The sequence below is a fragment of the Penicillium verrucosum genome (assembly GCF_028828655.1).
Source record: "Penicillium verrucosum strain IBT 35672 chromosome Unknown utg000001l_segment0_segment0, whole genome shotgun sequence".
In the NCBI taxonomy this organism is placed as follows: Eukaryota; Fungi; Ascomycota; class Eurotiomycetes; order Eurotiales; family Aspergillaceae; genus Penicillium; species Penicillium verrucosum.
The window spans coordinates 5,045,871-5,065,889 of NW_026643210.1; the positions used below are offsets into that span (position 1 = coordinate 5,045,871).

A 20,019-nucleotide genomic window follows, 5' to 3' on the forward strand; every position below is an offset into this window, starting at 1 on the left:
TATAGACAATCTTGCCATTGAAAGACCGCCTCTTTCTATTTCGCCTCATAAGATTCCCTCTCGATCACTTCGAGGCATGTTTTGTTAAGACAATCTGCTTTCCATCCACGTCACGCGGCTCGTAAGCAAGGGCTGCAAATCCAGCTTCGAAAATGTCCCTGTCGTAATTCTCCATGACCCAATGAGCCATCATGTCCATACCAGCGCAAGCACCACCAGCAGTCCAAAATTTGCCGTCAACGATCCAATTCTTTTCGGCCGTCCACTTGACATTGGGAGCAAATTCCCTTGCAATCGCGATGGCTTCGTGGTTCGTCGTGGCGTTCAGGCCATCCAGGAGACCCAACATGGACGCAAACAATCCACCGGTGCAAGTAGTGAATACGATCTTGACTTCGTTGACACGTTCGCGCACAAAGCTTGCTATCGCTGGTGGGATGTTTTTGGTATAATCTGGCGAAGGCCCGCCGATTAGGAGGTAGTCAAGCTTGGGACAGGCAGAAATGGTGGTCGTAGGCTGTGATTGGAAACCCCCGTATGGGTTACAGGGTGCAGTCCATCGCCGATATGGTGGAATTCGATATCAATACCGCGGTCAGCTATGTCGGGATTGTTGAATCCCCTCAGGTAAGGAGCCGAGGAGCTAGATAGGATATCAAGGGGTCCTGCGACGTCCAGCATTTGAAATGGTATCATGATAATACCGAACTGGATGGGAGCCATGGCTGGTAGGTTTATAGAGGGTGGTAGTGGAGACGATTGGATGGTGGTAGAGATGAAGAAGACCTAGAGAAAGGGCCACGCCAACTATTTATATGTATCGAAACGATCAACAATACATCTCTCACTTTCTCCAAGTTCTGTGACAGGAGACTTTGGTATCATATGGCGGGACGGAAGTAGAATTGTGCTGCTTTTGTTCCGATCTAACTAGTTAGTTATATGGATCTACCCCTGGAGAGCGTTAATTATGGCTTAGTCACCGAAATCGCGGATCGGAGATAAGAAACTGAACATTCCGTTCCGTCCTTCAACGATGAGTTACGAGTATACCATTTGATTTTTAATCTCTTTTTTTTTGTACTCCCGTACTTTATTTTCACACCTGTTACCTGTGTATTTCTCTCAGAGGTAAGCTCAAGTCTCGTACAACCTTGAGGTCTCCTGCTTTTCTCAAGACCAATTAGAAACTAGACTCAATGGGCGAAGGGTCCAAGAACAAGGCCTCCCAAGCGTGCGAAATATGCCGCTCGCTGAAGGTCCGCTGTCTGCCTAGCTCCCAACCTGACACATGTCTAAAGTGTGTGAATTCCAAAAAAACCTGTGTATTTTTGGAGCGGCAACCACGGCAACCGCGGCAACGCCAGCCAAAGCATACCTCAAAAGCCCGAATTCGTGCGCTGGAGTCGAAGCTTGATAACCTGCTTGCCATCGCTAGTCAGTCCAAATTGAGTCACGGGAAAGGATCTTCACAGCGAGAGGCGGGGTTTCTGGAAAATGGCTTGTCTACCTCTAGTTCATCTTCTAGCGGGGAACGAGATTTCACCCCCAGCAGCAGCCATAACAGCAGCACAGGTTCAACTCCCCTCGATTGGCCTCTTGATAAGTGGGCTGGTTATCCTAAAATTAATGGCATATCCTGCCCTGAACTACTACTTGAGTGTGGCCTGTCTATTGATGCTGCTGATGGATTCCTCAACCGGTTTCGCACCATGACCTCTTACTTTCCATTTTTCGTGGTTCCCACTCATGTCAATGTTTTGACAATGTGTAAAGAACGGCCTTTCGTTCTCGTGGCAGCATTGGCGGCGGCGACCTCTTCGGACAGGAAATTACAAAACACCCTCGGTGAGAAATTTAGAACCGGCGCTCTCCACACTATTATGGTTCACAATGAAAGGAGCCTAGATCTCCTGAATGGAATGCTAGTATACTTGGCCTGGTGGGTAGACTGTGCTTATCTATCACTCTTGGTTCAAATCTGCTAACCAACGCTTACTTTAGGTATCACTTCTATTACATTCCCAAGAAAGAACAGTTCAACCAACTACTGCATATCGCAATTGGCATGGTCGGTGACCTAGGCTTGAACCTTACACCTGCCGAGGCAATGAGTAGGAAGATCGGACTTCGATTGACACATTATCGCAAAGTCTCTACACCTTCAGCGAACCACGATAAATTTTTTAGCCCAGAAGCCCGTCGAGCATACTTAGGATGCTTTTATCTTTCGACTCTGTAAGTATTTTCCCCAAACATAGGCCTTTGACTTTCGGATCACATTTCCTTGATGAACGTATCATCATTGTTCAAAAATGGAGTGAGTGTATAGCTAATTAAAGCTGTTGTTAGCACCGGCTGGGCTAAAATGAATCCAAGTGGTATTCAATTTCAAAGCTATATGATTGAATGTGCGACATCGTTGGGTCAAGAATTGGAACATCCAACGGACGCATTGCTTTTACCACTAGTCCAGCTTCAAAACATGGGCGAGGTGAATCACCGCAGTATTTCAACTGTTGACTACATGAATGGCCTCGATCTTGAAATGAAGGTTCAATCATTTCAAGCCGAATTTAAGCAGTGGAAGTACTCGCTTCCACTCGCATGTGAGCAAGCGAGTAAGTTCGAACGATCAAAAATCCAATAGAAACGATGCTAATTTGCCGTAGACTGGATGGACCTGGCTTGTGAGGTTGCTGTAATGCATGTCTACGAGATGGATCTCGTTAATGTCTTTGCATCGAAAATGCGACGAACGACAGATTCTCTGAAACATTCAACAAGCTTATCTTCTACGTCTCGAATTCCCCTAGAGGTGCTCTTTCTCTGCTTGAAATCGGCGGGCCAGCTTGCGCAGACTTTCCTCTACATCCCAACATCAGAATACGGCAGTCTCTCTTACATGCAGTGGACTTGCATCATATATGCTATCAGCATCATTTATAGACTGACAGTTGGGATTCCCCAGCTTCGTGACTGGGATGTTCGAGTTGCGCGAACGACCATTGACTTTGATTATATTCTAGATGCATTGTGCAGTCGCTTCGACAGTGTACCACGCTGTAATCATACCGGATTAGAGAATGGAGACCTATTCTCGATGATGGGATCAATCTTTGAAAACGTCAAGCAGACCTACGGCAGACTCCAGCTCTTGCCACAGGATGATAGTGCAGACGACACCGGCCCAGTTCATGCCACTAGCTTTGTGCCCTCTACGCTCAAATACCGACATCCGTGTCCTGCATTCCAGATCTGGAGGACAGGTCGACTCGGATAATATCAAAGTACTATGTGACTGTCTCATGTGAGCGGCAAGTTATTAATACTTACTCTTTATCGGGTTAAAACTTGTTCTCTAAGACTTGGCTCCGTAGATGTCATAGTAAGGCTACGTCACATTGACAGGTGGTCCTCAATGGTTCTTAATACAATCAACATGCCCAGGTGGGAATGTTTCCTTTCATACTAACACCCAGTGTGATTACCATCATGTCCTCGGACACAGAGTTGGAGCTAGACACCGAGACCTCTAGCAGCTTTCTCGGCGACCTAGGAACCCCGATCAAAAGGTATCCGTACAAGGGGCCTAAACAATTTCTAGAAACTTTAAATATGGAAAGGTGATAGACAGACTACAGATGGTAGGGTCTGGGAAGTAGAGAGGGGGAGAGTTGATTGCTATGAAGAGAGTACAGTCTTGAATGTTGATGCCTGAGGCACTAATGTGGGGCCTAAGGCCACCAATGGGTGCTCTTCTTTAAAAATATCAGTGGTCTCATTTCATCTCATTTCATCTCATTTCTGGTTTCTTGCTATCTCTCACTATTCTAGAGCCACGCTGAACCCATTCCGCTAATCCGAAGGCTGACATCCTGGGTCACTCCATCCGTCGACACAAGCCGCGCTTCAGTTGAATTTCCTTCTGGGAATATCTGAGCCGTCAAAGAGACCTCTCCTTGACCTCCCAAGACCTCAACACTAGACCAATCCACGAAGACCTGCAGGTTGATCCGTTTATCCGCGTTCGCTGATAGTGGTGCGTGATACAAGCTTGCAAACGTCTTGTCAAAAGATACATCTCCTGAATTTCTCCGATCCACAAAGACCTCTTTGCTGGTAAAGTTGTACCCGATGAGTGTTTCTTGCTTGAAGTCAGAGCTAGCATGGACGGCCATCGCAAAAGTCGATGCCAGAGACTTGTTGGAGTCATGATCAGCAAAGCTCAAGTCGATCTTGAATGCCTTGCCGGGGGAGTCCAGACTGGTTGATCCTTTCGATACAGATTTCCAGGAATGTTTCTTGGTCTGGTGATTGGCAGCACTCCGCCAGTTGTATTGCGGTTGTTGAAGGAGGGTCACCTTCCCATTAACCTTCTTCAAAGATAACTGACGGGGAACAGACATGGCGCTTCGCCAAGGGCTTGTCGGGATCGTCGCACCATACTGCCAGTTATTCATCCACCCGATCTGGACCACGTCATCTCCTGCAGGAAGTCCATTATAACTGGCCGCAGCATAAAAGTCCGGCCCCCAATCCATCCAGTTGGCAGACTTGTTGTCTGGATAGATGCTAGCAGGATCGGCCTTGAAAGCCGTTCCGTTGAAGTCGCCAATAAAGTATTGCGTGCCTGATCCGACGGTACCAGGTGGCCCACCAGGATTGAGTCCCAAAACCAATACCCATTTCTTCATTGATGGATGTCCCTTGACGGGCATTTGAAACAGATTGGGACATTCCCATACGCCGCCGACAGCATTGTAGGGTCCGAATTCGCTGACCAAAGACCACTCTTTGAGGTTGTTCGAACTCCATATTACAACTTTGTGAAGTGATGCCAGAACTGTAACGGCGACCCATTTCTGGGTATCGTCATGCCAGAACACGAAGGGATCTCGGAAGTTTTCGAATTCTGTTCCATAGGGAGAGGGTGGGTTGTGAATCACGGGGTTCTCGGCGTCATATGTTGTCCAGGTCTCACCCTCGTCGAGACTATAAGCGATTGACAGAGATTGCTGCTCTGCCAGAACGTGCTTTCCGCTTGGAAGCTCTTGTGAGATGGGATACTTTATGAAGAAAATGGTTGTCAATCTCCAGGAGTAATCAAGTGAAATAGTTCTGTGATCATACCGTTGAAGTATACATGGCGACCAAAGGAATCTTCCCATCCACCCCGAAGCCACTCGTGTTATTCACATCTGCTACCGCACTTCCCGTGTAGTACATCTCGGTGACATTCTCGGGATATCCACGAGCCAGTAGAGCAACAGGACGCTCTTCCCAGTGGGTCAAATCTTTGCTCGTTGCATGACCCCATGACATATTCCCCCATTCAATACCAGCAGGGTTATATTGGAAGAAAAGATGGTAGGTCTCATTGTAATATACCAGTCCGGCAGGATCGTTCATCCAGTTTTTGGCAGGAGAGAAATGATATTGAGGACGGTATGGTTCGGTATAGTTCAATCCGGATACCGTCCCGGCGAGAAGACCCAGGGCCATGAGGAAGATTCTCATCTTTGGAATTTGAAAGTCTCTACTCCGGATGTGAAGAAAAGCTATTTTATTTCTATTTCTATTGAGAGGGAAAATTCATACCAACTTTATAGCTCTAGGAAAATCCAGGTATCCTGAAGGCATCCCACATTTTGTACTTCTTGGCTTACCTCTTTAGGTATCCCACTTTATAAATCCTCGGGGAAATACAACCTCTTACCCCACAATTGAGGATTCGGCAGGCCCGGGGCTAAGTCGCTGAAACTCGGGAAGTTCTCTCGGAGTTCCAGGCAAACTATATACGGCCGTATTCATCGCTGTGCGCTTACCGCACACATACCAGAGGGGCATGTGTGGTCCTGAAGGTAAATTGTGATGTCATGAAGGGGACTATAAGGTACAAAGTACTGCTCACAGCAAATGAAGAAGAATCAATTGAGGGATTTCTATCATCCGAGAAATTCGGGCGATTTCGATTTACCCTTTGATCACATTAGATACCTGGATAGTACCTGGATATGGTCCGCTTGCTATAGATTCTATAAGCTTGGCATGTACGAGATCAATTGATATCCGTACAAGCCAATTCCCTCCAGATCGGCCTAATTCTTTAAGATTAGAAGCCCTAAGAACTTGACCGTACTTACTCGCTATTATAAGACATAGGAAGTATCCCCACAATATTCTTCATATGTCTCGGACGAACTATATGCAACTAACCAGAATTGTCTTATATGTCTCGGACGAACTATATGCAACTAACCAGAATTGTCTTAACAAACCATCTTTTCCGAAATAAGACCGAAGCCGAGTCGAGTCGAGTCGAGTATCTCTAAATTGCTCTATTATACTCCATGTATGACGGACAAAGCTGTTAATTGGACTCATCTTCCTATTAGGCAACACTCACTACTCAACTTCTTCTCATCGGGAACCTGATAAGCTCAATAAACTCCTTGCTCGAACATCCCCGGGTTAATGTCCCCCTCTCATTAACTTCTCCAACAACCCTAGTCAAACTAAAGTTATAAGCTGGCGTCCAACAAGATCGGCCCGGAAAGGAAAGAGAGTCTTCATTTGATTAAGTGGCACTCTAACAGCAAGCATGAAGTGCAGACCTTCACGTATAGTATAGCTTCCCATCAATAAGCTTAAAAGCAACGTCCTTGTCATGACCGAAAATCAACGTCGCGTTATACAATCTTTGAAGTCTGCGGATCATGTTGAGACTCCGTGGGGATGACCCAGCTCATAATTTTCTGCAACATGAAACTAGTCCGTAGTCCAAATAAATGGTCCATCATTGGCAAGATTGATTTGCATAATGCATAGTTCAGGCGTGTGACCCGGTGAGTGGTGAAGGGTTCATGCCTTGGAAAAGGTCAAGTTGTGACTCGTTGAAGTTTCTCTCCTTGGGGGAAGATCCACAAATTCCCCAAGGGGAAAAGAGGGGATTGGCCAATAATGACCTCGGGAAACTGGGGAAACAAGGAAACAGAATGGAGATTGGAGCAATAACCGACTTGTACGCGGGTCGGATGTGGTTTATAATTGTATTGGTGCCTGAAGATGCCTGAAGATGCCTGAAGATGCTTAATTTTATGACTTGGCATTCTTTGACTACATAGGTAGGTAGCCCTGTTTATTCTGTCTACTTCTTAACTAGATCTACTCTGTCAACCTTTAGACCTAGAAGCCTTGAACATCCCAGATTGTGTCTGCAATAACTTCCAGCTCTTGCTATGAGATTTCAATATCTCTTTCGGTGGGTATAGATGGTGGGCGGAGGAACAAATCTTCGAATGGGATAATTAGAGGGTGGTTTCGGATAGTTGTACGCTTTGATACCTTAGTCGCCTCGATCATCTAAACACGGTACGGTCTTTCATCCTAGAGTCTCTAGTTCTCAATGCGAATTGCTAGCTGGCGTTTATCTACTCTTAGAGTTAGACAAATCTTAGCATTTCCGTCGGCTAGATTTAGCCAGAATCGAACATCAGAATTCAATTTTGAATCTAAATCTGATTCAGACTAAGCGACCTCTTAAAATAATCGAGGGCCTCCTTTCGTAACCACGCGGTGATTGCGTCGTCTATGGTAGCCATTGCGGTCGAATGTTCGTGAGAAGCTCTTTGAGGAAGCTACCCAACATCCAGGTAGCCATTTTGCGTTTCTGATTCTGCCATTTCGGTTTTTGATATAATTATAAGGAATCGAGAAGTGACAGAGAAATAGATATACCTAGGTATATATATATATATATATATATTATATGTATTGGTGTGGAATATGTCTGAATACCTAGACTATAAGGTTAATAAAATCAATGCCTTCTAGATAGAATGTGTATAGTTAGGGATTTCTACTAAAGTAAATTGAATCTGAAGTGAATCTGAAGTGAATCTAAATTATATTATATTGGACCTCTTGTAATAAACAGGCACTTCAAGCTGTCAGCAAACTTCGTGTTGCTACAGAGCAGTTGTAACTAGTCATCGAATAATAGCTTTATTTATTTTAATCTAACGGCTATCAAGCTCAACTCCGTGAATAAATGATTGACATAAGGATGGTCGTTACTCGTTACCACCGACTTCAGACATTATTAACATTGAATTTATAACATGTGTGAAGAGCCAGGTCTACGAGCAAGGAAATCCATTATGCAAAGCAAGAGAGTACTCAGATTCAAAATACTAAAGCTATGGAAAGAAGAAGAAGAAAAGGAAAGCAAGATCTGGCGAGCCATAGATATAGCGAGACCTCTATGCAAACCATGCAAACCCCAGCCCTCTTGCTAAGCGAAGCAAACAAAGGAAAGACAAAGGAAAGCATGTGATCATAGATATGATCATAGAACGATCCGGAATATGACATCAGATCAGGATCGTGACAACATGCACTGTTATTAGAACCTCGCTCATATATTCCAACATTGCAACTCGTGCATTGCTATGTTTATTTCGCTCGCAAAACCTAAAGCTGGCTTTTTATCAAGCCCATCATGTGGCTTTAGTTTTCGTTTGCGATTTGGTGAAAGCATCCCCAAGATGGGCCGTGAATCGATGATCTCGGCCCTTTCAAAATCAAAAAAGACCACCTGTTTGCTTTCTGGATTGTACAACCAATTCCGCGGGGCCGGATCCTTATGAAGAACATTCAGACGGTGCATCCCTGAGAGTGACTCTTTTATCTTGGCAATTAAGCAATCCCAACTCATTTCCTTAAGTGCCAATTTAGGATGCTGTCCACCCGGACTCAATAGCATCATATGTGTAAGATATGCGATACCGTCGTAGCTGTATGGATGAGCCAAGTCAATGCTTCCAAGATAGAAAGGGATGTATATGCCTTGGATTGGACGTAGCTTGTCATATACAGCAGCTTCATGCCGAAGGCGGTCCGTGAACTCTGGAATGGTGCATTTTGCAGGCACGGTATATCCGTGCGAGGATAACGTAACTTTTAAAAGAGCACCACGAGAACCGTGTATTCCCAGTGCTTCACAGTCGGCATTGACAGTCTTAGCCAATTGATGCCGCAACAGCTTAATGAAAGATTTTGCGTTTATGACATGACGCGTTGTGCCATGACGCGTTGTGCCATGATCAAGGAAATTGGGGCAAGCCTGATCTAGCTCACCCCCATAGAGCAACCCGCGTAGACACTTTAAAGTGCAGTAGCGCCGGTTGTTTTCTCCTGATGATCCTTGGGTAGCTGGCGTAGATGTTGGATGAGTCGGCGGTGGATGCCTCCGTTCGATGTTACGAGAAATGCGCGGAGCCCGGCTCGGTGTATCGGGGTCAGGTTGGTTGTCGTCTGAATGGTCTGAATTCCCTTGTACGTCTATTGGCTGGCAACTACTAATGATCGGTTGTCGCTTGTGACGTAGTTGTATCGGAGACGTTCGAATAAGTCCATTCGACTGTGGAGGGCGATATTCGGACGAGACCTCCTTAGGTGAGATACCATCTAGAACATTTGCGACAACCACTTTCCACCTTGGCAACGACTTGCTTGTTTGCTCCCTCCAAGCCTGGTTCCGAGGCCGTAACTTGAGCGCCTGGAGGGTAAAGGCGAGAGACTGCCCTACTGCGGTTAAATGCAGACGATTTGGGCCGCTCGAATGGGGGTCCCAGCCAGTAAACTCCCCAACATCTCCCTTTGGAACAGAGAGGTAGTACAAAAGCGTCCTAGGATCTTCCCCAAGTCGTAGATAGATATCAGCTTCACCAGTACTTAGAACTCCCATTTCCGTGCCAGCGCGAATCATATAGTCATATGGCTGTACGAGAAGCGCAGCAATCGCGCGATGGCACCGATCTTTAAGGGTCTCGTGTTCTTTTTTCTCAACCACTTTATCGAGGTCCATATCCTCTAGCCCTTTATAAATATGGCCCAGTGTCACCTTATGCGGAGACTTATACTCCTTGACATAGGCTGCAATACTATGGATCAATTCGGATGATTGACTAGGAATGTTATAGACGCAGAATTGATCAGCACGAGGCCTTTGTACCGGAAGCGGGGTTCTCGGGTCATGCGTTGCTATGTTGCTTGATGCGCTTTTTTTCTCGGGCAGCTAAACGCGGTGAACGTCGCCGACCACGAATATCGATATTCTGCATTCCCTCCTCAAGTTCCCGCTCAGGGCTTAGTGTATTAGAGTGGTTTTCAAAGCGGATCGACCCTCTCAACCCAAATACTTGTCGTAGTGTTGGATCATTGTAGAGCTCTTCGATGATTTTCGAAACGTGGTCCTCAATATTCTGGCGAAGAAAGTGGTGAAGGTCAAGCTCGGAGCCGACGGGCTGCCGCCGAATGCCTTCTCCCGTTTCTTCTAGGGTATGAAGAGAAGTGAACAGTCTGTCTTCCACAAGCGATGAATCCATCAGCGATCGCCAAATATGCTCTTGTTCTTCCGGGAAAGAGTCCCAAGCTTTGAGTTTTCTAGGGCGAAGTTTTTCGGTCGCATTTGCGGGATCTCCACGCGTGGATTTTGTGCCATCCTTCTGAACTCCAAGGCCGAGGAAGAGGTGGTTATGGAGACCATCGAGAAATGTGGGTAGGTTGGTTTTGGATGTCCTCTCCCTCTCCCCCATTCGAAGACGTTCCTCCTCTGCACGAAGACGTTGTTCCTCTGCACGAAGACGTTGTTCCTCTGCACGAAGACGTTGTTCCTCTGTTAGGTTCTCCCTATCCTCTCTTCGAAGGCGTTGCTCCTCTGCAAGAAGGCGCCGCAGCTCGTCGATTTCTGTGGACATTCTGTATTCAAAGTGTTAGGAATGGTATTTTCGAAGTTGCGGGGTGTCCTTGTTTACCTTTAGGCACGGCTCACGTGTTGGTTTCACGTGACCTGATCTGACCATGGTGTGCTCTTGAGAGCTTTGCAGGGTTTGCATAGTCTCGGGTGCCTCAGGCAAATACGCCTTGGCTTGGCTAATGCCCGGGCCTTGGAAGTCAAGCGAGGAATTATATAACTAATTAGTACTGTATGTTAGGTAACTACCTAGCATCTAGTACTAAATATTAACAGAATCTCAGATCACCGATCTGAGCCCGTGTTGATATCTACTTAGTAAGCCTAAGCCTGCCCAGGTGAGCATCCTCATAAAAGTGGCGGCAGCTCAAATAGGAAAGCCCCACCCGCCAGGGAATATCCGGTACGTATAGGTATTAGTGGTGCGTTTAGTATTCGAATATTCCATACGTCCGGTTCAAATCCCATGTATATATATACTATCACAGTTGGAATTGCGCATCCGCATGTCTACAACTACTTTCTAACCTTGGTCAGAGACTGTATCCTGATCTTTTTAGCGATCTCCCCTTTTCCTTACACAAGCAATTCCCGAGCTATGTATATACGGAAAGGATAACATAAATTAGTATTGTAAGATGATTTCTCTATCTATAGTATAGAGTGTTTTCTGTAGCTAATTGGAGCCATTCCAGAAAAGGAAATATGCAATCTGCAATTTAACGGGAAAAGGAACTCTAATCCAAGTAGATGACCTTAAGAGAACCCTAGGATATTCAAAGTTTGTACTATAAAAGAGCCAGCTACTACCTTAATGGATGCGAGTAAGTGTAACTTACCCTGAACTCGCAATTTTCCCGATCCGTTATATCCAAAAACTCGAAGTTCTCCTGATGGATCTCGCCTTCCCGATTCTTGTCCTTCCTCCTATTCTCTAAAATACAGTAGATCCTTAGTCTAATCGTAAATATAATTGCTACCGAGATAGTAACAACAATAGCAATCTTAGTAGGAATATAATCCGGCTTATCCTTAGTGCGGAAAGTAAGTGGACTAAGGATATTTCCTAGACAAAACGATATAAGCAGGATAGCGTTTATAGAAACCTTCTTCGTATGACCGGCGATATTGGCACTAGCAAGTGAGTATATAATTAGAAGGGCAGACCTAGTAACCTGCGTTAGATAGTTTCCTATAAGTTGGGCGCCTTTTATATCCTTAGGCGAGAATGTAAGTAAATACCCGCCTAAAAGACTATACACTAGTGATATCACTACGTATAGACAGCGCTGATTGTACCGGCCTGCGAAGTACGATATAGTAAGGATGCTGACTATGCTGACTGCTCTATTGGGGATATTTAGTAACTCTGTTTCCTTAGTGGTAAAGCTAAAGTTCTTGATTATAAGCGAGGTAAAGCTGCTTATGGCTGTATTGGGGACGTTTATGGCTGTGACGATGATGACGATGAGATAGGTCTATAGATCACGGAAGACTTCGACGAATTGGTTACGCTTGAAATGCTTGTTTTCGATTCCTATTTGGTTCTCGCGGAGACGTTCGATTGCGAGGATTTTCTCGGCGTAGGTTAGACGGGAGGTTATAGGGTTATCGGGGAGGAAGAAGAAGATGCTAATTCCGACGGTAATAGTTATTAGTCCGAAGACGAGGAATATTATTTGCTAAGGCTTGAATTGGTCTAATATAGGCTACTAGAGCGCTTATTATCGACGCTGTTCCTATGCCTAGATACTATATCCCTATTCTTTGGGGTTGTTCTATTGCTGGTTAGTATAGTGCGGTTGGTATATAAAGATGAACGTACTATCTCTTTTATACCACATCGATGTGATTAGGATCAATCTGAAATGATATAAGAGGAGGTCTAAGAAGAGTTCTTAGAGAGTATACGTACGTAGGTGCAATCGTACTTTCAAAACATCTAAGCATTACGCGAAGGACCATTAGACCTAGAAAGTTCTTTACAGTGCAATTTAAGGTCGTTATAAGACCTTATATTATAACTAATGGGTCAGTACACTATATATTAAATCATGAACTATGACCTACTATTGAACCCTAAGTACTTAGCAGTCGGTAAGCGCTGTATAAGGAATCCAGTCGGAAGCTCGAAGAATAGATATATCATATAGAACGCAAGCGTGAGGTTGGAGAATTGATCAGTGTATATGTTTGTGTCGCTGAGTAAGTCTATGACGGATGCATAGTTGACTATAAACACGATAATTAGCATATTCTCTTACTAGTTCTAAAGTTCTACTTACTAAGCACCTTGTCAAGATATTAAAGATTATACGCTCCCCATATTAATGGCATGATCATCTAGTCAATCTTTCGCACGAGTACCTTTTCATCTACCTCTGTTATAACTGCGATATCTTCCGTACGTAGGAACTCCAGGGCGCTATCTGCTTTTCCGGTCGCTATAATTCTATTTTTGGTTTCTATATTGAGGTTTCTACCGACAGACTGTATATGTCTTTCTGAAGATTCTGACCCTATTGTGAATTTTGAATGTCGATTCGGTGGTTGGGTTGGTTCGTCTAGGGGTCTACATAGGTATAGCACACCGAGAACGTAGGACACGTAGCACGGCAATAGCAAAGCAAAAAGAGGGAAGAAGCGAGGGTGAAAATATTCAACTACAACTTCTAATATGTCCACACTCCCTCTAGTAATACAGCATTTTAGCAAACATTGCCTCCTATCTGACCCCTCTCTTCCACCTCGGCCAAGGGAGATAACCAGAGCATCAAGCCCAATAGGAAGCTATCAAGCCCGGCAATAGATATGACTGCGCACTAACCTTCCTGAAGAAGCTTGTCAACCCAAGACACTAATCACAGCGTACGGAGTTATGAGAGGCGCGGCATATACCGCCTAGGTTGATAATAAGAACCAAAACAAGCCTAGAACCCAGCACCAGCATCATTTATGGTTGGCTAGTGATTCGTTTATCTATGATACAGCCGAGGGGTGCACGGCAAGAGAGATCAGTGCTAGCGCAACAGTCGCATTACTCCTAGATAGTTAGAAAGGGTAGAGCACGGTCAGATAAACATTGCTCTAGTCATCTTATTCTAATAGGTCGCTTTGCCGATGCTCTTAGACGTTTCTAAGCCGGTGTAGGAAGGTGCTCGCTGTTCAGAGATAAGTGTTCCGTTCTGACTTGATAGTATTCCCTTAACCCCGCACGCGAGAGCGGGAGGCACCGCTTGGAGTTGGAGTAGATAGATTGGATGGTTTGAATGGGCGAAAGGCCATATAGCTGTAATTTTGTAATTTTGCATGAAGACTGATTCTTGGGAGGACCTTGGGTTTGTGTTGGGGGGATTGTGTTAGGGTGAGGTCTGGTTTTGGTGCGCCACTAGTCAATAAAGTGAAGCTATTAGTGTCTTATCATCTCCCCCGCCATGTGAAAGTGTCTGGAAAGTATAGAGCAATATGAAGACCCGCGAGGTCGTGCATATCAAGTTAGGGTTACTCCGTACTTTCGGATTTAAGGCAACGAATTAGGGCCTTAATGCCGTAATTTAGCCTGATGTTGGCCTTAATCCTAACCACTTTTAGATCTCTAGAAGGATACAAGTGTATCCCGCCGTCTCTCTTCTTCTTCTTTCCCCCTTTATCATCATCACTTGATTATCATCGATCATCAATCTACCTTATCTTAACCTATATTCTAGCGTATATTATGGAGTGAATTGCTTCATTTATTATCGAATTTAGGTCTAAATCTAAACCGGCTCAAAATCATACGATATATAGATTTGTATAGCAGAAATAGCTTTATATTCATAGGGCTAGATACTGTCTAAGGCAGATATTTGGCATCCGCCGCGGGAAGCTATAATCGTAATTTAGGTATCTTGATTTTTCTGCCATACCAAGGCATGCATTAAATCCGAAAGTAACCCTGGCCACTACCTAGGCACCTGCGTAGGCAGTTGGGTTCAGGAAAGAGTTTCTCAGTGTATATTAGTCAAGGCGATTTCGAGGATCACTGTAGTACAGAAATTTCTAAGCAGATAATATCGACATGATGATCTATCATCTCATTGGTTTTTGCTTCGATCTATTGGTATGCTGCATTTTTCAGCTTATATAGCTGTACAACATAGTTCTGTACCTGAAAATGTGGAGCTGAATTGGGTTCCTCTGTAGGTACATGTCTAATTTCAGCTTGGGGTAGCGGTGAATGTAAAAAGCGAAGATATTTTGTGTAGGTACAGAGTAGCTGAACGATCTCCACACAACGATCAGCTGTGTTATTTGCGCCTTGCTAGTTCTTGGGTTATAAATAAGAAGCCCATCCTATCTCTGAGTACTTGTTTAATTTCAAGTTCGCATTCATCTCATTCAATATGAAATTCTCGCTCCCTTTCTGTCTTGCTCTGGTTGCATACATCACGCCTGCCTTGGCTGATGGTGTGGCTGCGGAGGTATATGAATAATTACTCTGTTACCATGGATCATCGGGACTGATAAAAGTTTAGGTGATCATCGAATACACAGATGGAGGAGAAGAGCCAATTGATATCTTGCCCGAGACTGGCTGTTACGACACTGAAAATCCGTATGACTCCTCGTCCCAGTGCACATAGCTATTGCTAATAAACATAATAGCACGACAACGGTGAGAAGCATTGATGTCGGCCAATTAGGGGACGAGCGCCCCAGATGCATCTTTTACTCGTATGTTACTATGTACTATGGGAAAAAAAATCCATGAATATGGCTAACAAGATTAGGGAGCCGGCCTGCCAAGGGGACGACTGGACTATCGAAGTCCATGAGTCTTCCGAGGATGGAAAGAAGACGCAGAGGTTCAGCAGGCCATTCTATGTGGCTAGCTTGGAGTGTGTTAATGCTGAGTAGAGAGGCTCAAGTTAGTAACCTAGGCTCATACTAGTAGTCGATGGAGAATTTTGTTTGGTATTTATGCTTAGCAATACTTCTCCCATCCCGAGGTCGTTCAGTTTCCCCCAAGGCTTCCACTTCAGTATCTCTCTCAATTCTCAATGCACGCCGCATCTTCACGCCTAAACTTAAAGTTCCAGAGTAGCTCCTTAGTCATAGGGTCCATGTTCCAACCTTGGAAGGTTGTGTGCCAGAATTGGACATCTTTTGAAACCTTGGAAGAAAATATCCCTAGGGGTTCTCCCAAAACCTCGGAATACTAGTAGTAGCAAATCTACTACTAGATATTCAATGGACACGATATCTATGGATATAAGCCCATTTCTGTACACAAATACAGTCTTAGCACGCATAACTTAGCATATTAATGGTTATATTTTACGCATATATACCAACCTATATAGTTACTTAGTACCATTATATTATCATAGTAAGAAGGAATTAAGTAGTATATGAACGTCATTGATCGACCTACTAACTATATTATATTAACCCATATACATATTTCTACCGCCCAAGCAGAAAACACACTGTTGGCAGAATACATCTAGATCATTAATCAGGATGAACTAGTTTTGTTACAGGTAAAAGGCGCAAAAAGCAAAAGATAAATTGACTTTATTTAATTTAGTAAAACCCCCATAAGTTTAAGGTAGGGGAAATTTAGCCAGGTTTCTCAGTTGAGACCGATATATTTTCTGCGGCTCGAATTTAGGGGTGCGTATTGTAGAAAATAGCAAAAAGAAATGTTGAGCCCAACCCGATTTGAACGGATGACCTTGAGGTCTGGAATCTCACGCGCTACCTGGATGATTATTAGTAATTGAATTGGAAACCTCTGAAGTGGTGATAACATACCGCTGCGCCATAGGCCCGATTTGATGTCTTTTGACAGAGTTCAAGGGATGATATAGACATAATTTAGAGTATCTATAAAACCACTTTTGATCGACTTGCTAATAGACTACTAGTTACCTAACCCTATATCTATAGCAGCATAAACGCGACTTGAGATATATATATATATATATCATTGTTCTCTATTCTAGTCACATCTTCGTACCAACCTAGTTTATCTACGCTGGTTGGCCAATCAGTGACATCGCAATCCAAGCTGGTATCACGTTTCTTGATTACTGTGCCCAACCCTTCCAAGTCACAATTGAAGGTAGTCATATAAGCAACGAAGTGAAGATATTCCTGCCCAATGTATACCTAGGTATAGTTATAACTAGTTAACTACAAAGTACAGAGTAGAGAGATGTAGTAGATCCAATGACATCACAGAACCCACCCAATCACAACACTCTTATTTTCTGCTGCCCCGCGATATTCTCCAGAAGCTCCTCCTTATTCCTATTCTCAGCATATCATCTCCGTCTGAAATTTCTGTATACACCATGTCTTGGTCCCAGAAGTCTTTTAGTCTCCCCTCTCGCAGTCGCGGCTCCTACCTTATCACCGACCATGTCCTCCAGGAGGTCCCCGAGATCCGCGACTACAAAGTCGGCATGCTGAATCTGTTCGTGCAACACACCAGCTGTGCGCTTTCGCTGAACGAGAACTGGGATGACGATGTTCGCGCCGATATGAGCGATGCGCTAGACCGCATTGCGCCTATGGATAAGAAGGGCAATCTGTATCGTCATTCTGCCGAGGGCGAGGATGATATGCCGGTATGTCTTTGGAAATAGCAGGGAATTAGAGATTTCTGGTTAGATTGCTATGCTTTTGCTTCGAAAGTCCAGCAGCTCTGACTAGCTTCCACGATTCTTTTTACTCTCTTTTCGATACCAGTCACTGATCCACCACAGGCTCACATCAAATCTGCGCTCATTGGCGCTTCGGTCAATATTCCTATCACGAATGGTCGATTGGCAACAGGAACATGGCAAGGCATTTGGTACCTGGAATTCCGGACCAGTCGGCACAGTCGCAAGGTTGTCGCGACGATCCAGGGCCAGAAGGCTTGACTCGACGGAGCTGAGCGCGGGCAATTGTGATTTATCTAGGAAGTCCCGGCTACGAGTGATGCAAGATAAAAAGAAAACACGGGTTTAGGTTGGCGAGAGAGTCGACAAATGACCCAGATTATATGAGATCATCACATGGTAGTCGAAGTAGTACACACATTTTTGAGGACAATACCATCATCACACACGATCGAAGGGCAGTACATCCATTCATCGATATTCTGTACACGGCCTCAGGCCCAAAACAAACTGAAAAACGCAAATTGTGCAACGCCGATAAAAGGAAATCTCATGCTAGCCGTCTATCGCTGTTCCAAGCCACCCTCTGTCACACGCTGAGACTCGTTGACCTCGACGGCGTCACCGGTGGGCTCGAGGGGGTAGCTGGTGGCGGGCAGGGACTTCAAGTAAGCGCGGTGCTGTTCATGGGCCTAGAGAGATGTTAGCAATGATCCAATGGTAACCGGTAGAAAGACGGTAGATATAAGTGCACATACAAAGGGAACACCGCAGTATCCGCAGGTAGCAATCTCGGGCTTGTCGGTGTTGATGAAGACCTTGGGGTGGCCGAGAGGACCACCGCCACCATCACAGCTGACAACCTTGGACTTTGTCCAGCGGACAGGCTGTCTGTGAATGAGATCGATAGCGGCATATGGTTGCGGCTAAAGCGTAGCAAGTTAGTTCTCAATCATTGATATATACATTGCCAAACAGCAATTGCATAACCACTGCTATTCTCAATGGATTCGCACCTGGGTCTCCATAATTGTCTGCTCAAAGCGAGGTCCGACCATGGCCTTCTCGCGCGGCTGCTGGCTGGCGGCCCAGGTGGTAGCGCGGTTGGGGGCTTGCATGCTCCGGATGCGCTCGCCAACCTCGGGGGCCTCCTGGAGAGTAGCGTCGTTACGCTGACGTCCAAACTCCTCGGTATTAGGCACGGCATTGGTTGCGGAGACATTCGGGGCGGGCTTCCGCGGGGTCGGGTCATTGACTTGGATAGGGTTCTCGTTCAGACGGGGCACGGTCGAGGAGTATGCGCGGACAACGAAGCGCGGGCGAACCGACGCAAAGGTCACAAGTCTGCGGCCACAAGACATCATATTGGGCAAAATTTCCCCGGGGTGGTTGGTTATGACAGAGGACAAAAAGGGCGTTTAGCAAGGGACTAGGTGCAAGTCGGCACTGAATAATCCGCGAGGTGTGGTTTGGTGGGTGCTCACCGCTTGCTGGTTCGAGATAGCTCCACCCTACACTTTGGATTTTCTGCCGCGTCATTTTATTTTGCGCCTCAGTCCAAACTGGTTTGACAGTTTGACATCTTTTTTGTCTATTGTTTTGGATTTTGGATTTCGTATCCATTGGGATTTTGATTTTAACCCATCATGTCTGGCTCCTCTTCCCCGGCTGGAAAGCCTGGAAAAGACCATGTCGTCAAATCTATTGACCATGAAGGTATGAATGACATTTTTCGGATTAACAACCATGCAAACTAACCCTATATCCCAGTTTATGCGACGCGCTGCAGCTGCAAAAGAAACTCAAAGCCCATCTTCCGATGCCAGCTCGCACAATTCGAAGCGGCCCCGTCTCTCCACCGAGGCTGAGAGCCCTCGCGCCTCGGATATGGATGCGATCACCGCTGCACTTGCCGCTGAAGAGGAAAAGCGACAGCAAGCTGTCGCACGAGCAGCTGCAGAGGCCGGTGAGACACACTGGGTTTTGGACGTTCCTGCTACACCCCAACCCACTCAGCAGCCTATGGTATTGGCTGCAGACTCCCTGGATGCAGATGACGATAGCTACTCCGGTGGTCGACGTGCGTATGGCAATTTCAAGCGCAAAGAGCGCAAGGTCAGTTTCTTTTCATCTCTCACATTTGATATTTTGCTCATTATTCTTAGCCACAAACTACACCACGAAAGGAGGGCGATGAAGATGAGGTCATAGTCAACCCATCGAACCCACAAGAAGTCAGCAAAATGATGGAAAATGCCAGACTCAAGGCAGAAGCCGACACCAGAGCAAACCCACGACAGACGAAACTGTCTGAACTCACGAGTATATCTGGTTCTGGCCGGGGGTCTTTGTTGGGAGCCCCATCCTCTGACAAGAAGAAGAAGAAGAAGCGCAAGAGCTACTAAACGAATGATCTTCCACATATCCAGCTCAGATCTTTTGATTGACGTTTTAGCATAGCATGTATGGCGTCTTGGGGTTCCATTAATCGATTCCTTTTTACTATCACCTGGTAATAAATGCCTGACCATGCCATTACGGGGTTGTTCCTCCGAACTCTAATGTATATTACGGTCATTGGCCTTTAGTTAGGTGGACTTGGATGTT

At 45.3% G+C, this 20,019-nt stretch overlaps 9 protein-coding genes across 9 annotated transcripts; 4 read left to right on the plus strand and 5 right to left on the minus strand.

The window, feature by feature from the left end:
• Positions 1-64: 64 nt before the first annotated feature.
• On the minus strand, positions 65-723 carry N7516_001862 (uncharacterized protein; the record flags this gene model as incomplete). Its single annotated transcript, XM_057214582.1, has 2 exons — positions 65-517; positions 547-723. 2 exons carry the CDS (start codon positions 721-723, stop codon positions 65-67), a joined length of 630 nt encoding a protein of 209 aa, XP_057076465.1.
• A 476-nt stretch (positions 724-1,199) lies between these two features.
• On the plus strand, positions 1,200-3,283 carry N7516_001863 (Zn(II)2Cys6 transcription factor domain-containing protein; the record flags this gene model as incomplete). The annotated part of the gene is made up of 4 exons (XM_057214583.1): positions 1,200-1,942; positions 2,005-2,238; positions 2,353-2,621; positions 2,673-3,283. The coding sequence occupies 4 exons, from the start codon at positions 1,200-1,202 to the stop codon at positions 3,281-3,283; spliced, it is 1,857 nt and encodes a 618-aa protein (XP_057076466.1).
• Positions 3,284-3,833: 550 nt separating this feature from the next.
• Positions 3,834-5,520, minus strand: N7516_001864 (glycoside hydrolase family 32 protein; the record flags this gene model as incomplete). The annotated part of the gene is made up of 2 exons (XM_057214584.1): positions 3,834-5,069; positions 5,134-5,520. 2 exons carry the CDS (start codon positions 5,518-5,520, stop codon positions 3,834-3,836), a joined length of 1,623 nt encoding a protein of 540 aa, XP_057076467.1.
• A 3,215-nt stretch (positions 5,521-8,735) lies between these two features.
• On the minus strand, positions 8,736-10,763 carry N7516_001865 (MAP7 domain-containing protein; the record flags this gene model as incomplete). The annotated part of the gene is made up of 3 exons (XM_057214585.1): positions 8,736-8,798; positions 8,879-10,047; positions 10,106-10,763. The coding sequence occupies 3 exons, from the start codon at positions 10,761-10,763 to the stop codon at positions 8,736-8,738; spliced, it is 1,890 nt and encodes a 629-aa protein (XP_057076468.1).
• Positions 10,764-11,496: 733 nt separating this feature from the next.
• N7516_001866 (putative MFS transporter) lies at positions 11,497-13,013 on the minus strand (the record flags this gene model as incomplete). The annotated part of the gene is given in 5 exon segments (XM_057214586.1): positions 11,497-11,526; positions 11,599-12,237; positions 12,256-12,441; positions 12,599-12,729; positions 12,830-13,013. The coding sequence occupies 5 exon segments, from the start codon at positions 13,011-13,013 to the stop codon at positions 11,497-11,499; spliced, it is 1,170 nt and encodes a 389-aa protein (XP_057076469.1).
• Positions 13,014-15,144: 2,131 nt separating this feature from the next.
• N7516_001867 (uncharacterized protein) lies at positions 15,145-15,658 on the plus strand (the record flags this gene model as incomplete). The annotated part of the gene is made up of 4 exons (XM_057214587.1): positions 15,145-15,222; positions 15,277-15,356; positions 15,407-15,475; positions 15,532-15,658. 4 exons carry the CDS (start codon positions 15,145-15,147, stop codon positions 15,656-15,658), a joined length of 354 nt encoding a protein of 117 aa, XP_057076470.1.
• Positions 15,659-17,100: 1,442 nt separating this feature from the next.
• On the plus strand, positions 17,101-17,673 carry N7516_001868 (YjbQ family protein; the record flags this gene model as incomplete). The annotated part of the gene is made up of 2 exons (XM_057214588.1): positions 17,101-17,376; positions 17,515-17,673. The coding sequence occupies 2 exons, from the start codon at positions 17,101-17,103 to the stop codon at positions 17,671-17,673; spliced, it is 435 nt and encodes a 144-aa protein (XP_057076471.1).
• Positions 17,674-17,975: 302 nt separating this feature from the next.
• N7516_001869 (zinc-finger domain-containing protein) lies at positions 17,976-18,776 on the minus strand (the record flags this gene model as incomplete). Its single annotated transcript, XM_057214589.1, has 3 exons — positions 17,976-18,104; positions 18,171-18,338; positions 18,429-18,776. The coding sequence occupies 3 exons, from the start codon at positions 18,774-18,776 to the stop codon at positions 17,976-17,978; spliced, it is 645 nt and encodes a 214-aa protein (XP_057076472.1).
• A 282-nt stretch (positions 18,777-19,058) lies between these two features.
• On the plus strand, positions 19,059-19,817 carry N7516_001870 (uncharacterized protein; the record flags this gene model as incomplete). The annotated part of the gene is made up of 3 exons (XM_057214590.1): positions 19,059-19,128; positions 19,202-19,527; positions 19,578-19,817. 3 exons carry the CDS (start codon positions 19,059-19,061, stop codon positions 19,815-19,817), a joined length of 636 nt encoding a protein of 211 aa, XP_057076473.1.
• Positions 19,818-20,019: the final 202 nt, after the last annotated feature.